A 17,746-nucleotide genomic window follows, 5' to 3' on the forward strand; every position below is an offset into this window, starting at 1 on the left:
TGTTATTAGGCCTTTAGAGGGAAAGGAATGTCTAAATTTCAAGATGGTAAAAGCGCCCAGAATATTTACGGTGCTGCCTCACAGAAATAGTTATGCTGTGTACACCAGAAATTAAACCCCATCCGTTCACAATGTTCTTACACTCGAACAACCAGGTTAAGAATCCTTTATAGACTTAAATTGATAATCAATTTTAAAATTTCAGACCTTACTTGATAAACCATTGTGTTAAGTAAAGAGCGATGACGCAGAATACTGGGATATTTATGAGTGGTCGACATGTCCATATTTTCAACTAACAAATTTGAATGGAACTCGAAAAGTGTGAAGCCATCCCAGGCGTTCATTGATGACGGATCCGTTGTTTTTTGTTTTGTTTTTTTACATTTATATGAAATTTTTGATCATTAAATATTTACATCAGATGAATGAAGATTTGTACGGTGTGTTCTCATTTTTACAACCTTGTTATTTGGATATTATCCATGCCTAGTGTAATGAGAGGCAAAACAATAAAACAACACTCCATATGTAAAATAAGTAAATATAAAATAATATTGGTCACTCCTGATTACGTAAAAATGTGTAAAGCTTTAGAAATACAATCATACATACAAATATTTACATCATCGTTATGTTCATATGAAACAGGAAGCACTATTTGGGTAATGACTCAGTGCTCCTAGTAGCTGCTTCAATGCTCTCAGCAGGAAACTCAGTGCACAAACAGGTGGCTCAGTGCTCCAGCAGATGCTCTAGCAGGAAACTCAGTGCACAAACAGGTGACTCAGTGCCCAGTGCGTGAATCAGTGCACTATTAAGAGACTCACTAGCGCACTAGCAGTAGAAAGTGCACCTTTTAGGCGAGTTTACTACAGGTGGTTAACTTTGGTGTCCGATTGATAATTAGTGGTAGATTTTGGAAGGTGGTAGATTTTGGAACCCGGCCGTTAGTCAGTGACTGGTGCTTGCACATAGGAGACTTTGTTACATGGCCAGTATTCAGTGACAGATGGTTTGACGTGGGATACTTTGGTATGTGACTGGTAGTCTGTGACTGGCGGTTTGAGATAAGACTGTATCAGCGCACTGATCTTCTTAAACACACAAAGTCTGTGGAGCGCAGTATCCGAAAGCAGTTGTTCTTTACCGCATAAACACGGGAGGAATTTCTCATGTAGATCGTGCAGCGACCAATGTCCAGTTTACAACCACTGCACGTAGAGCAGTTACAGAGAGCGTTACATGTCGAAATGATTCTTTGAAATATTTGAACTCGCGCTGTATATGTACAGTCCGATTGCGTAAATGCGGTGGTTAGAATTTAAATTCAAACCACCAGGCTTGAATTATATGCAATAGCGCTTCTGACAATTGCTTGATAAGTTGTTGGACAGGTCAGTAAGGCTGAGATTTATGGTCTTGTATCACAGTGGACTCCTAATTCCCAGTGGATCAGATGTGCTATACGAAATAATCTGCCATGAAAGCTGTGACATCCCTTAAGGTGGAAGCCGCCGAGAGCACAGTGAAGATGACAACGGAAAGCTGTTTCTTGACCACTTCCCATCGCTTAGCTTGATCCCGAGCGGTCTCGATCTCAAACAGAGTGTCGATTAGACCTGGGAAACCCGTCCCTGCGTAAGAGTCTACAGCGCTAGGCGCGAAAACCACGTGTCTGAAATAGAGAGATTACAAGAAAATTGTCTGAAAAATCGATCCGGGAAGATTAGTTTTAACAATATTAACCCAGCATTGATTTGAAATAGTGGTTATCTTGGATACAAGACGGCGTATTTCGACCAAAATCTAAACTTACCCTTAACTATTGCTGATATACTCATTGCTGTGCGATGAATAGCTCGTATTACATGGCATGCTGCACGGTATAATGAGTTTCACAGGAAGATGAACTTGATTAATGGGCTCGTGAGTTCGATTCCAGCTCATGCTGTTTTGGCTGAGGCTTTAAGCCATGTGATATGTCAAGTAGCTGGTAAGATTCAGTGATTTCCTCCATCTACAAGTCTCGCCGTAGTCATAGTAGTCAGATATTCTTGATTTCGCTCCAAATGATCAATAACATAGTTCAGTTGATAAAATATAATGTAGACTAAAGAGAAACGCCGGGTGCTTGGAAGTTTTGTGCATTTCATACTTAATAGCTCATTGAATCTTTGAGAAATTGCATAATACCGTCAGTATGATAGCGCAAAAAGAAAGGTCAACAGTACCTCCTTCAAGGAAGTTATGTTTTTGCTTGCGTCTTTTTGTGGAGAAGAAAATCATTTTTTTTGGATTTGGATGAAATGTACTGGATTTTTTTTTTTTGTTTTTGATCTAAGTTTTCTCGTGGTCGGGGTTGGGATCCAATAATTTTTGAAAAAATTCTTCACAATTGACCGATAAGACCGAAATGCGGAGTATTGTCCCTTTGTTGTGCATTCCGCGGAGCCTGAGGATTACGTCAGATGATGTCCAACAGATTGAAGAGGTGTATAAAGTGTGATGCATTCATTGTATTACCTGTAGTGCGGCCTGTTGGGAAGACCTGCCGGATCTATAAAGGCACGTTCTATCTGCATCAACTGGTCGTTCACCCGACGGACTGCTAGCGGTCTGAAAGTAAATCGACAAAGTTTTACTTATGTACAAAAGAACATAACACTAATGGTCAAAACAATCATATATGTAATATGTTAGCTTACTTTACCTATAATGTTCCCAAACAGACAGCTATGCTTACTTTTTCTTGTCCATTTTAGTAATCCTCTGATGAAATTCTTTGGCTTCTCGCATGAACGACTTCACGGCTTCATGACATTGATCTGTAAATAGAGGATTATTGGATTATACTGATGAAGACCAGTGCTGGAGTATATATCATGCTGATGATACAGATTAATTCTTACAACTAGCCATCGTGACAAACGTATGGAGAATCTAGAATATGCACGATCTCCAAACCTGTGACATATAATCTTAGAATGAGTGAGTGCTTGGGGTTTAACGTCGTACTTAACAAGTTTTCAGCCATATGACGACGAAGGCGTCCTGAGAGTGCATGTAATGTGCCTTCTTGTTGCTGGACGGATTTCCACCGCTCTTTTATCTAGTGCTGCCTCACTGAGGCGACTTACCGAAGACATTATATTGATACGGGTCAACCAGTCGTTGCACTGAAACCAAAGTCCTTAATTCTGAACGCCAAGCGAAGTGACAACTTCCTCTTTTTTAAGAGTCTTGGATATGGCCCGACCCAAGGTTGGCCCTGGATCTACCAGCCCGAAGCGGACGCTCTACCAACTGTGCCATGGGGACCGGTCTATAATTTGAGAGTTATTTATCACTTAGGATATATACCAATGCTTGGAAAATAGATCTTGCATTTGTGTGAGATATCTTACCTTTAAAAATAAATAAAACAGTAATTCATTTAAATTGGAGTTCTCTTTTGTCTCAAGTGTTACGAAAAAAGAACAGGGCATATGGCGAAGGAAATACATCCAAAGCGATGGAAAAGAATATATTGGAAATAAATAAACCAGAACCAGTCAATGTTTAATGTACTGACCGGTATGGTGTCCAGTCTGAATAAAGCCTTGTTGAATGCCAATCAGCTTATCGTGAAATTTAAACTTTACCGCACCTTTTTTCTAGTACCAAGTAGTTTTTCTAGGCTAAATCGCTGAGTGGCCTCCCTTTGTTAGACGGATTACACCTATTAGGCACAAGTTAGATGTTATGCATCCAGCAACTTGTTTTCACTCACCTAATGTAATGTTGGCGGCCGCTTTCATCATGCGCCCGTAATTCTTCTGAATGTTGTCTGCAAATCGGAGCAGCGCCTCAGCGTAATCAGTGATGTTGAATGGCAGAATGACGGAGTCGGCCAGCAGTGCGGATGTTTCTGCCCACACATGCGCCATTGTCCTCGACGTCTGTGAACAACGGTACACAAATTTAATAAAACACTAAAGGAAAATAAATGAAATAATTTTAACGGATTGTTGACCTTGTTGCGCGTCTTGCCAAATTGTCTAAGCATAAACTATACTGAATTTTTTTTTGATATTTCTTTTGCTTAATCGACTCAGAAGTTTTGAAAATTCTGTGGAAATACTTCTGTGAAAAAATTCTTGTAAAAATATTACGTATGCAGTTCAGTGACATAAAACGTAACCCAAACATTTCTCATAAGGCTTTCTGGTCAGTTTTACCTGGAAATCCTGGTCAGCGAATGACTGAAATGAGTAGAAGGTATCGTAGGCCGTGTGGTAGAGTGGGTGATAGGCAATGTTTGTAATCAGTTTCTGTAAAAAAAAGCAACAAATGTGTATATAATCAAGTGCGCAATGATTTCCCGGTTATATTTATTTATTTATTTGATTGGTGTTTTATCCCAACCCTTTCCATTTATAGCTTGTGTTAAAGTGTCTACTACAAGGAAACTGTCATCCTGTACATATATTCTACCTGACCAGGATTACTCTACATCCAGTCACATAGCATAATGACACCGGGACAATCAGTCTGTTTTATTGCATAAACCTCTCAGTGTTGAGCGTCAAGCGAGGCAGCAAAAATACCATTTTCAAAGTGTTTGGTATAACCCAACGGGTTTAAACCCAGCTCGCCCGTTTTCGGGGGCGGACGCTCTAACCTTTGGGCAACCAAAGCGGTTTAATTGCTTGTTAGCAAAGGGTTTACGCTACTTCCGTCATATAAAGACCAAGTCCCCTTGATACTTCGGTCCTGATGTCGAGTACTTATAATGCTGCCTCACTGAAATTTCAAGCAGAAGACACCAGATATGACCCTCAACAAAGTCACAACATAATGATTCTGGGTCAACTAGAGCTTGAATATCCCCATAATACAAAGCGCCAGGTGAGGGGGTACCAATAGTCATGTCCACTATATAGGATCTTAGGCATGATTCCAGTTGGAACTAAACACTTTGAAAGGTGGACGCTCACAAAGTCGATGCGGTCACTGGTTTTGTCTGAAGAACCTACAAATTTTACATACTATGAATGTGGCGTTTCAATGAATTGAAACAAAGGCAAAACACGAGTTTGGACTTTCTAAACTATATTCCATCCATTTCCATCATACTAGATAAGGGAATCAAAATCCAGCTGCATACCTTGTTGTAAACGTAGTGGACATCTGCGGCCGGTATACCTAACAGCTGATAGAAGCCCGTGTAGTCACTGGCCGCACCCAAGTCCCGCAGTCTGGTTAACAAACAGAGTAAAAATAACCTGAAGTTAACCTTGTTCTGAGGCTCAGAAAACAGAGGCACATTGACAGATAGAGGGGTATTTATTGAATTCAAGAGGAGGAAGGGCAGAAAGACAGTGTGTCTATATTTATTTATTTGATTGGTGTTTCACGCCATACTCAAGAATACTTCACTTATACGACGGCGTCAAGCATTACGGTGGGAGAAAACTGGGCAACGCCCGGGGGGAACCCACGATCAATCGTTGGTGGCTGTCAGACCTTTCCACTCAATAAGGAAGAAGACAAGCGGTCTACATTGAACATTTACCTATGCAAACGGCTACACAAGCATCGTCGGCCGCATATTATCAAAAAATCCTCATGAACAGTGAGGTAATAACTTGTGGTAATTAATCGTATGGAGTTACATCAAACTGGGGGAAGCAGACCGAAGTCATATCATATTTCAGTCCGTTTTATGATGGGCTGGTTTGACAAACGAAATTGGATAGCAACAAAAACAAAAGTATTACTTAGGGATAATACATTCCCCAGTATTTCTGGAATCTGTAAGCCATATGCCATAGCCACATTTAGAACCTAAAACTAGGACTGGAACGCGTAAATAACTCATAATTGTTCTCACTTTGGGCGTACGAAGTTCTGACTGATGGGCTTGTCCGGAAATGTCTGTAGCCATTTGTCGTACACTGTGAGGAGGCCTGCTTTCTGATCACCCACATCCGGGTTGGGAACCTGGGCAAACGATGGAACAGGTTGTTTTATTTCGTCATAGCAATATAGAACAGTATAAACATGTATATTGCACCAATTTGTTACATCACAGACACATTAAACCACAGATAGAATATTTAATCTACTTTATATGCATGTAATATAAAGGTTACAGCATGAGGAGTAAAAAGTCAGCGACGACAGCGCATTAGTTGGAAAATAACAAAAGCATGACAGGGTATTATTCTAAATAAACAAGTGTCTTGTCCATGTACCTTTTTGGTGGCTTCATACATGACGTGATACAACAACGGTGATGCATTTCCTTCCAGGGAGAAGTTACCTAAAGAACAGGTGAAAAAGACATGAATAGAATTTAAACGGTCTTCGTCGACATTATACAATGGTTTATTAGGAAAACACCTGTCCAATGACCAGAATCGACTGGGCAAGACAAAATGTACTATTTAATAAGAATGGAGGCGTACACTATTTAACATTTAGTCTGGGATTAATAATTCTGATGATTTGATTTATTTGATTGCTGTTTTACGTCGTTCTCAAGCATTATGGTGGGAGAAAACCGGACAGAGCCCGGGGGAATCCACGACCATTCGTACCTTGCTGGCTAATACGGATGAATATGTTCTGGAAAACAGGTCTATTAGATAGAGAAAGTTTTTGTATATCATGACCGATGTTATCCAATCAGAATGAGTTGGCAACACAGATATCTTTACTTCAGATTTTCTATAAGGGCTTGTCAGGCTTTGAAATGTTTGCTTACCCTGTACAGCTGTGTCGATGTTGAGATAGGCCACGGTCCGATCACTTAGCAGTTTGGAGTATTGCTGGCAGTTAGAAACAAAACAGGTAATCTATACTTTTTGACTTTAATCAGACTAAATACATTCAAATTACGCTCTTATAAGTGATATTTAGTTTAGTTCAAATAAATACAAAAAGCACTTTTATTTCATACGACTGAACTACTACCTACCTACATTTAAATATCAATCTTTCATTCCAGTTACAATTACCATGATATCATTGAAATACCACTGATTTGGCATCAAAAGTTGAAATAGTTGAAACTACTGTCGATGTGGCCTTAATTTCACTCACTCGACTTCCGACTTTGGTGTGATGAGGCCTTGGCCATTGGCCATGTTGTTGCGCAAATAACTGACCGCATCAGGCTGTGTCCTTTAAGTCGTTATATGATTCCACTTACATCGTAAACTAAACAGTCACTGACGTGTGGTTAAGACGCTTTCTTATAATCGCTAAGCCATACGTAATGTGTGTTCACTTGTCATGGAATTTGTGTATTCTCCAGCTCTCATCATTCGTTGACCTACTATCCAACGGCGGCGTTTGGTGGAATCCTTGCCCGTCCATATAATTCAAGAACATAAAACTAATCACTAAATGATAAGAAAAAAATCCTGAGCATGGCCTTTAGTAACGATAAACTAAATAAATAAGCTCGGCAAGGATACTGTTTTGTGTGTCAAGATCAGGAGTACTGTTTGACACGCCAGAAAAGTTACGATGCCACGATAGACTATTGAACCCAGCATAAGTGCGTAATATTAAAATGCTGGCAAGACTTAAACACTGGATGTTGTTGTTCATGGCGCCTTACTGATATTGATGTCAAGTACTGGAGTGGAATGGGAGCACTGAGGTTTACATTATGCCAAAACTGAATCCAGCTGCTAATATGTTATGATATATTTCAGACTCAGATGGCGTTAAACCTGAGCCTGGTTTGCTGACAGCGTGTTACCTTACCGCTAACCTGTCAGTGATATATATACATGCGATTTCATAATCTCTGATGGTTTACGTTAATCAAATTAACCTTTACTCTTAGGAATGGGTTGTAATTTAACACGGAGCTGGTTTTCATTCTCTGAATTTTCAGTTAGTAGCCTATTCAATCAATAGTACATTGTATACCGGTGGCTGATTTAAAAACAAACTTCGAGTCAAATATTTTAAGCACACGTGTTACATTTCACATATACGAAGCACTGAGTTTGTGTTTATAAATAAAAAAAATTAACCGTCGAGGTTATTAACTCCTCTGAGATTGCATCTTTAATCTATCTTATTTCTAAACCAATGTGTTAAATGCTTGTTAACTTATTGTACCAAAATGCATCTGAATTCACCCGAGGTACTGGAATAACAATAGGGTTAAGTGTGTATATGTTATTTCCGTTCACACATGTATCTGATGATAGAGTGGAATAGTAACAATTTATTTGACTGTTGTTTAACGCCACACTCGTAAAACTGAAACTTGATCATATATACATGTAATCTGATGGACAAGTTTTTGCCTAACGGTTGTCCCAAGCTGTAATCCGCGTACTCGACGGTCCCCAACCTTCCCACATCCTTAGGAACTCACCTCCACCCATTCCGTGGAGCCAATCAGTCCAATTTCCTCGGCTCCCCAGCTACAGAATATGATAGAGCGTCTGGGTCTCCAGCCTGGGGTAAAATTAGGGATTACAGGATGAGCATTTTCACATACTTACTGAATGGGTTTTTTTTGTAACTCAGTTACCAGATTACCACATACCATGTTCAGCCTTTATCGAGAAAAGTTTTACAGAAACCTTCTACAGTACCAGTTTTATTGGACGTGTATGTCCAAAGAGCCTTGCGTGCATGTGTTGCAGTGTGTTTGAGTGGCAAAGGCTTTGGCACAGAGTATCATGTTGCTGAGCAGTTATTTTACTGCTAAGGGCAGACAAGGGCAAATGTCTACACAAGTGTATATTGCTTGTCAGTGTAGACATAATAATACCAAACAACGTTAATTAGCCCCAGTTCACTCCCACTTGACACTACAGTTTATCTCTGAATCTCAGACGTATCATACACATGTTGTGACAATTTGAGTGAGTGAGTGAGTGAGTGAGTGAGTGCTTGGAATTCGTGACAATTTGAACAAGAGAAACACATCACATGCAATGCAAGATGCTAATAATTGCTTGATTTTAATATTACTACAAACTAGAACCAATTCAAAGTAAAATCCTTAAAGAAATAGCTTTACAGAGAATGAAACCGGTCTGGAACATTTTACTCAGGTTCTCAATTCCATTCATAAAACCATAAGGTAAAATGCAAGTTGACTTTTAAAATCTAAGGTTTGGAAGAGCTTTCAATTGCTGAATAGTAAAAGCAATGAGGCTTTGATGAGGAAGTATACGCCATAGCGGAGAAGATAGAGCGACTCTCATCTAAATTTAACTCCCATAACCATTTAATTGAATTTAATTCTGTTCATTTTCGAACAGATCGCATTTTAATTTCTTAACTTAGTTTGGTCCATTTTAGAACCTAAATGTGTGCTAATGGCTTTGCATTGTGATGTTAAACGAAATAAAGTGTTAACTAAACCCACCTTCCTTCTTCATTTCCGCATAAACCCTGGAGAGTTCCTTCATAATGGCGGAACCACTTCCGGGGTCAAAGGCTCCATAACCCCAAGCATCTCTGTGGTTACCAATAATCACATACCGATCTGAACAGGGTAAATAAATAAAAACAATCAAGGGGTGATTTGTATGAGGCCATAATGACGGAAGACCCTAAATCGTCCGTTTATCATCTAGCTGTCTTCTCATGATCAGATCCGAGCCTGCAGGCGATATTTTTACACTCATAAGAGTGACAAATTCTAACATGCAATCAAGATTTTTCGCATATTGCATGATTTCTCGCACGCAAGCGAGATTGTATTGTACCCACACCTGGTATATTTTGCTATGTGCATCAATTCATTGTGCATTGGCTAGATGACTGTGTCAATTTCCACTATATCTCCTGCACGCAGTAATTATTTTTATCCAGAAAGAGAGATAAGGTATGGGGCCTATCGGTCGCCATACCTTTTCATCTCTTAATACAATAACATATCTTAGGATATGCCTAATGCTTACAACAATATAATATATAACGTATCGTTTTAAGACCAGGGGTCGATTCCACAAAGCCAGTCAAAATTTGAAATACAATCTTAAAGACTTATTTTTAAGCTTTAAAAATTAAAATTTTGTTAATTTTACATCAATGTTATCTTAAGATAAACATGTCCAAATTTCAACTTTCGGTACCAAAAACTAAGCATTATAAAGAGAACTTCAATTTTGACTTAAGTCAAAAACGACTTTGTGGAATCGGCCCCGGATGTCTGCTGACTACATGTTCAATCCAAACAGATCAGCACTTAAAATCACTTACACTTGACCCTGGCAGCGAGTTCGAATCTGGCTTCTGATACTTTTTCTACCTGGCAATATACCAATGGTAGTTGTTACCATGATAATCTGTTCATTCTGTGAACGACAAGCCGATTCATGAATGACGGCTATCATGTATTTGACGGGCTGCACTACTTTCCGACGGATTTTGTCTGGCTTTCCTCTAACCATAAACCGCACGGTTAACACATATATAAGTTAAATATTCTCATGTTTACATCAATCGAATGACTATATTAGTCATGACGAAGTATTAACTAATACGTAACTAATTTTAAGTATTAATAACCGCTCCATTATTATCTAGGCCTATGGAATCCATGACTTTGCTGCTTTTGACGCACGCAGTTTTCAATTAACCTTTGTAATTTTAGTGCCCACTAAACACAACACAACACAACACACTTAGATAGACAAATTCCGGTAGACAAGGATCCAGACCTCAGCCCCACCCACTGCTCCGACAACCTTTAGTGTATCCACCCACCTGGCTCCTCCCAGCCACGGATGATGCCTACTACGTTGTACACCGTCCTCCGCTCGTTACGTGTGGTCACGCGCAGGCGGACGAAACTGTGGGGAGACAAACAAGGTAGACCGTTATACAAATGTCTAAACTGAAACTAAGATGCAACGTAACTGGCATTTGATACTGATATATAGAGGCATTGAATTTGACGACATCATTAATTCGGTTTAATTAATTTTTCATTTGAGTCGCACACTTTTGACTACAGGACTTATAATGTAACAACATAAAAGGAAATTAATCAATTCACAACAGTTATTAATGACATAATCCATAACTTTTAATTTCACTTAAATAATGTAATTACTTAAGTAATTACTTAAAGAAAATGTAAACTAAACATTACTTAGATTTCATTCCGTAGACTTCACGTCGGGGTTGGGGTTTTGGAGCCTATATGTAAGACTTAGTCCTATTCAGGTGAGTCCTCTTTTGGGTTTTGATCCCACACAGTCTGTATGTAAGACTTAGTCTTCCTATTCAAGTGAGTCCTCTTTTGATCCCACACAGTCTGTATGTAAGACTTAGTCCTCCTATTCAGGTGAGTCCTCTTTTGGGTTTTGATCCCACACAGTCTGTATGTAAGACTTAGTCCTCCTATTCAGGTGAGTCCTCTTTTGGGTTTTGATCCCACACAGTCTGTATGTAAGACTTAGTCCTCCTAGTCACGTGAGTCATCTGTTGGGCTTTTGATCCCACACAGTCTGTATGTAAGACTTAGTCTTCGTACACATGTCAGTCTTTCCGTCTGAGGTTGTTGATCCCGCACAGTCCGTATGTAAGACTTACTCCTCCCGTTCACGTAGGTCATCTGTTGGATTTTTGATCCCACACAGTCTGTATGTAAGACTTAGTCCTCCTATTCACGTGAGTCATCTGTTGGGTTTTTGATCCCACACAGTCTGTATGTAAGACTTAATCCTTCTATCAGGTGAGTCATCTGTTAGGTTGTTGATCCCGCACAGTCTGTATGTATGACTTAGTCCTCCTGCTCATGTCAGTCTTTCCGTCTGAAGTTGTTAATCCCGCACAGTCTGCTGGCACGGTTAATCCACGTGTTTAAGTAACACACCCATTTCGGTTTGTCATCATACCTGGATTGTTGGTGTGCTTTAGTCCGCCTGCGCTGGCAACTTACAAGTTTGGGTTTTTCACCGTGTCTGGCCTGTAGGTAAGCTGTGGGGATTTGGATTCCTCACAGCCTGAATGTTAAGTTTAGCCTGCGTGTTCACATAACGTAACTGTAAAGGGTTTTGATCACCGTCTAGCCTGTAGGTAAGGATTAGTCCACCTCTATATGTACACCTTTCAGGGGTTTTCATGCCGCCAAGCCTGTAGGTAAGATTTAGTCCTCCCGTTCACGTCACTCACCTTTTAGGTGTTTTCACTCCGCCTAGTCTGTAGGTAAGGTTTAGTTCTCCCGTTCACTTCACTCACCTTTTAGGTGTTTTTATTCTGCCTAGCCTGTAGGTAAGGTTTAGTCCTCCCGTTCATGTCACTCACCTTTTAGGCGTTTTCACTCCGCCTAGCCTGTAGGTAAGGTTTAGTCCTCCCCTCCAGTCCGGTGGAGCAATAGCGCCCTTCATCTGTCTAGTGCAAACCAAACAGAAAGTTGACACTGACATTAGATGCTTTGACAAAATGATTTTCTATATGACCGCTAGAGAAAATTACCGAGTTCTATGGGTGGAGCTAGTGAAGTGAATCAGTTGCACTGATAACAGGTTTTGTTTGTAATTGTGCTTTCTGGGTAAAGCATATACATGTACAGATAAGTGCTGATATTGGTTTCGAGCACGTGACCCCAGAGTCACGGAAGCCGTATAGCCAGTATGTATGCCAACCAACACGTCAGCCTATCCATTCAGTTTCAAACTGGATGGTTTGCATGTATTGTTCTCACACAGTTTCTAACTCTAAAGGGGTAAGCTCAAAGCCCTGTTGGTTTCGGCAATATTAGTGTACGATAACATGAAATCTTAAGTCAAATTGCCCTGCGATTTCCCTGAACAATGAGGAATGTTGTACATACCTAAAAAGAAACTTTACATCGTCGTAACCGATCGCATGTGATGGGATTTGCGGTAAAGACTGGGGTACAAAACCTTTTGGAGGTCTGTAGGCACTTTCTGCAAAACAAAGCATGAGCTGAGCTGAGGGACCCTGATCTGGCTGCACATTTTATTATTCCTCAAGATTCAAAATATATCTTACTGAAATAATAATAAGCTGTTATATAACTTGTTGTGGCCTAAAGTATGTCATTAGTGATAGAAATGCCATTAAAATGACCAATCGTTAACGTTCTAATACAGTTCACTTAAGTGGCACGAATCTTCGTTATAAAATAGGCTACTGTCAGGAAACAACGTACATTGGAACATTTCTCTACTCAACATATTTGCGTTTGTAATTTTCGTTTGCTGTATAAATATTAGAATTAGTATATGAGCATTGAAATACACGGGTGACTTGAATACTGTAACAGACCGATTGATGGGTAGCCGGGTGTAAGTGGGTCCCCGTTTCCCGTCATGACAACGCCTCTCTGCACTGCAGTCCCTGGCAACCACCAGTCCCGAGGGTAAACCTTGTCCCCCCATGTGTAGTCCCCAGGGTCACTGTAAAGTATCACCCCAGCAGCGCCAAAGTGAGCCGCTAATTTCACCTGTGGAGTTAAATCATCAACCAGCATTTATGAGAAAATTTTAACGTAGATTATAAAGCGGAAAAAATAATAAACGCAAAGTTAAAAATAGAAAACCGCCATGTCGCTTCTACTGTTCCGTACTAAAGGGATAATTCCAGAATGATTTCAATTTATATTGACATTTTTACCTACCAGTAAGAATTACTTTTTAAACATGAATCAGATCATTAAACTAATCAACTTTCTTCCTTTTGCGAATTGAATGAAATCGCTGCATACCTATATCCAGATCCAAGTTACAAAAATTAGAAAAGCTTGGTAGTTTTGAGAGATTGCAAAGGCAGACGTTAATTTCTTCTAGGTTTAAATAGGTTTTCGTGTCTGCCGCGAATTGAAAACATGAAGAAGGCGCATACATCCATTATAATAATAACAAAGCATCAGTTGGATGGAGAGACTGTCAAATGGCTGGTCACAGTATGTAAGTGTGGCTAAACTAAATAAAGAGGCTAAGAGGTTCCCACCTTCAGTCAACAGAAGTACGGACCTATACTCACTATATCACCCCGGAAGAGCTCTCCGTAGCGGGCTAGGACGAGTTTACCGGTGATGTTCACGGACATGTCCTGTGTGAGGGAGACGAAGTCCTCATAACGCCCGTAGTTCACATAGATCAGGTCAGCCTGTAACAGAAGCGTTACAAATAGATTAAAAGGAAAAGGAAACATTAAAGAGAAGTGTATACCACATTAAAGATCATCAAACACTGTCCAGGAAAGTAGCTCGATTTATTTTTTTCAGAATTTTTCTAACCGGGTAAAATGATTTTAAAACATCAGATTCTGTGGTGGTCCATTTTAACCCAGAGGGTATCACTGACGTCACATATATGTTTTCCCACAAAATAATTCGTTCTAAGTCCCATTTCGTGAATGTTTTCAAAGATCTTTATGTATATTCATTCTGAATAATAAAATCGATTTAGCGTGTGTGTGCTAAGTGACCAAGGCCTGATGTGACGTCACTGGTCCCAGCATGGTAAGCAAACGCGACTGCAGAATCCAAAGTTTCAGTTGTATTTTACTCGGTTGAAGAAAAAAAGCAAAAAAAAAAAAAAAAAACAAATCGAACAATGTTTACGAACAGTGTTTAATGGTCTTTCATCTAACCTATACTTCACATTAGCGTTTTCTTGAAACTGTTTGATTTAGGATTACATGGCGTGTTATATGCCCGTGAGAAGATGATTTTATTTGAAAGTAATGCCGTCAGAATGGCGCGAATAAATTGTACCCGCAGCCAGGTTGAATCTCTAACAAATAATTGCCATGGTAAAATGCACACAATGAAAGACACACTTATGGTGAGACCATGGTATTCTTTCTTGTTAGAGATCCAACATGGCCGCAATTGTAACACACCCTTATAGATCCACTCCATGATGAAGCAGATCATCGAACTGTACAAGGGGAGAAATGGAATTTTCCTGGAAGAGAGTTACTTCGACTGGACACTATGGTAAAATTTTTGAGTACGAGGTAACTTAAATTTAATCGCATCTTTGTGTGCGTTTTTAAAGATTTCGTGAATTAGATCAGTGTGATGCTTTTAATATGCATCAAACATTATTAGTACAGTGCCAGTGTGTAAATTACGATATTGCGTTTAACGCCGTACTGAAGGTTTTACACTATCAGGTTTATGAGTGATAAACCGTAGTGCCCCGAGTATTAAATGATGTCACTTTTAAGTAAGAGTGTGACAATTTACTTTACGCTCTGTATCAAATAAATATATTTGTCATTTTTGATTTGTAGAGGTGTTTTTTTTCTACAGGATTCTGTAGTTTCAGATCATTTTGTGTTGTCAGATAGCGCCAAACTTTTAGGTACATATGTACTGTTATTATTTCTACTGCGCATGTGCTCACCTCCACCGTTCCCGCCGGGGAGAAACCAGTAAAAGGAGGAACAGCCTCGTCAATATTGTCCTGCTGGGTGAGAGTGCGCTCTACGGGAGCGGACGTAAACACCACATTGCCGTGTTCGTCTACAAACTGGATAGCGTTGGGATCGGAGCGGTCGGGCTTGGATACCAGAATGTTGTAGGGTGTGAGGTTCACCTGGTCTAGGTTTAACTCCCGCCAGAACTGAGCGAGGTCTTGGGCCAGCGCCTCGCTTTGCGCAGAGCCGGCTAGATGAGGGTGTGACGTGATGTCCCTGTGCCAAACATAACATTTCATTACGTATACAGGGAACACGGCACCAGCATTATAGGGTGTGGCCTGGATAGGGCATATTGTGTAACGAACTTACACACTCTAAAACCTGTTCTATTAGCCTGTCAGAATACATACTTTGTTTCTGAGTGATTCAGAACAGATTATATTATTGCTACACACTATTATGTTATATATGATACATCACTTCCAACAGAACAATACTTATGGTGTAACGTGCTATTCTGTTGCTCATAACATAATAGTATGCTACAGTAACATAATCTATTCTAGCATCATCCAGAAAACATACTATGGTCTTAAATTTAACAGGTTAGATATTTGGAGTGTATATATTTCTGAGTTGAATCAGCTGTTGGCATTTTGTATGTAGTATAAATCCTTACATATCCGAAAGTTACAGTTCAGTAAATAAATTGCCAGTTACAGAGCCAAAGAAAACTACAGTAATTATTATTATGAGGTAGATAAAACAAAAGTGTTTCCCTACACTCTAGCTCGTTCAGCTGCGGCTTTAAGCCAGGGTGTACATGTATGTCGGGCAGGGGAGTGGTGGAGTGGTCAGTTCACCACGGTTTTAATACATTTCGTTCACTCCCTATTGTATAAGTGAATCATTCTGGAGTAAACAGTGTAATCACCGATCAAACAAATACATATTTTCCATACATCCATGCACTTGCAAATACATCCGATATTATTCTTGTGGTATGATACACAATGTTATATAGGCTTTCATTGTGCCATCAGATACTGATGACAGTGATGATACCGTTACCTTAAGTAATCCCTGATATTGTCAGCCGATATCCTGCGATGAAACTCCGGGGAAACATCAAGTGGTAGATCGTGCTGAGTGGAATGCTGGCCACCCTCATAGCTGGAAAACCTGGGGGCTTGACTGACCATTCCGTCCTCCTCCCCACGGGGAATAGCGAACCTCCCCAGCAGTATACCCACTAGGAATCCGCCCAGGCCAGCAAGTATCCCGACTACAAGGTAATAACGCTTATAGTTTCTCTTTCTTAAACATATCGTCTCGTCCCCGATCATAAGCTCCATAACAGCTAGACTGTCGTCAAACACATCGCCCGAGGAAGACGTGTATATTCTTAACCTGGATACTACGACGCGTACGCCTGAATGTTTTGGATGCGTCAGAAATAGAAGCCCTCTGCACGTGTTGCTATGGCAACATAACCGACTGCCCCCCGTGTTTTACAACAGGGGTATAAACATTTCGCTGACTGATCGCGACGTCATCCAAACACAAAACACTCCCGGATTCAAGCCCAGTGTTTTCAAAAGCGAAGAAAATGTTTTAGCAGACGTTCATCCAGGCATGTCAGGTGACTGACTGCGCGACGACCGGTTGGGATTTCTTGATCATGTAAGGTTACATCTGGTAGCCAGAAAAGAGGCCCAGCCTGTGGTGAACATACACATTCCTGTCAAACCTCTACACGACCTCACGTCCACCGGAGATCGAGCTCGTCGGGTCAAGGGCCAGTGCTTAAATCTGGTGTACATTTTTAAAACGGTTGCGATGAGACGATGTGATAGAGCAATGAAGGGTATTAGATATCTCACCATGGTTATACTGACACGGATTTCTGGTGAATGTAGTCGATAGTGCGTGACGGGACCTTGACGTGTACGCAGTAAGCCACAAACAAATGTTCCCTTTTGCCCACCGTATACAGAAGAAATAAAGACATCAACAAGGAGTGTATTGTCAGACGGCTTGCAAAACCTATTTAACTTAATTTTATTCAGGTTGTGGAGAAAAAAGTGTGCCATGCCATGTGTCTTACACAAGGCGCTCTCAAGTATGTATACCGATAAAGTTCAAATAGCAACTTAACTAAAGCCCATATAGGGCTTTAGTGGGTCAGGGTTAAATGTAGGGTTGAATGTGTAGAGAGCCTAGGGTTTTTTTGATGGTGAGCGAAACAATACTCATAGAAATACCGTTTCCTGTGTCACTAAAGTTTTTAATATGCATCAAACTTTATTAGTACAGTGCCAGTGTGTAAATTACGATATTGCGTTTAACGCCGTATTGAAGGTTTTACACT

The 17,746-nt window shown here is 40.1% G+C and overlaps 1 protein-coding gene across 2 annotated transcripts; it reads right to left on the reverse strand.

The window, feature by feature from the left end:
• Positions 1-532: 532 nt before the first annotated feature.
• LOC135466748 (N-acetylated-alpha-linked acidic dipeptidase 2-like) lies at positions 533-17,106 on the reverse strand. 2 transcript variants are annotated; one of them, XM_064744409.1, is made up of 18 exons: positions 16,447-17,101; positions 15,360-15,648; positions 13,987-14,112; positions 13,270-13,447; positions 12,812-12,908; positions 12,283-12,369; positions 10,738-10,823; positions 9,392-9,511; positions 8,387-8,469; positions 6,752-6,815; positions 6,240-6,307; positions 5,876-5,985; positions 5,150-5,240; positions 4,221-4,313; positions 3,773-3,941; positions 2,747-2,828; positions 2,527-2,619; positions 533-1,678 (listed from the first exon to the last, which is right to left on the reverse strand). In XM_064744409.1, exons 1-18 carry the CDS (start codon positions 16,728-16,730, stop codon positions 1,465-1,467), a joined length of 2,334 nt encoding a protein of 777 aa, XP_064600479.1. In that variant the 5' UTR covers positions 16,731-17,101; the 3' UTR covers positions 533-1,464. The 2 variants fall into 2 exon arrangements, 1 of the variants encoding a protein (XP_064600479.1); XR_010444152.1 differs by lacking the exon at positions 533-1,678 and adding an exon at positions 3,141-3,325 and having other exon boundaries at positions 2,609-2,619; positions 16,447-17,106.
• Between the last annotated feature and the right edge of the window lie 640 nt (positions 17,107-17,746).

This window comes from Liolophura sinensis, chromosome 6 (assembly GCF_032854445.1).
Source record: "Liolophura sinensis isolate JHLJ2023 chromosome 6, CUHK_Ljap_v2, whole genome shotgun sequence".
Lineage (NCBI taxonomy): Eukaryota > Metazoa > Mollusca > Polyplacophora > Chitonida > Chitonidae > Liolophura > Liolophura sinensis.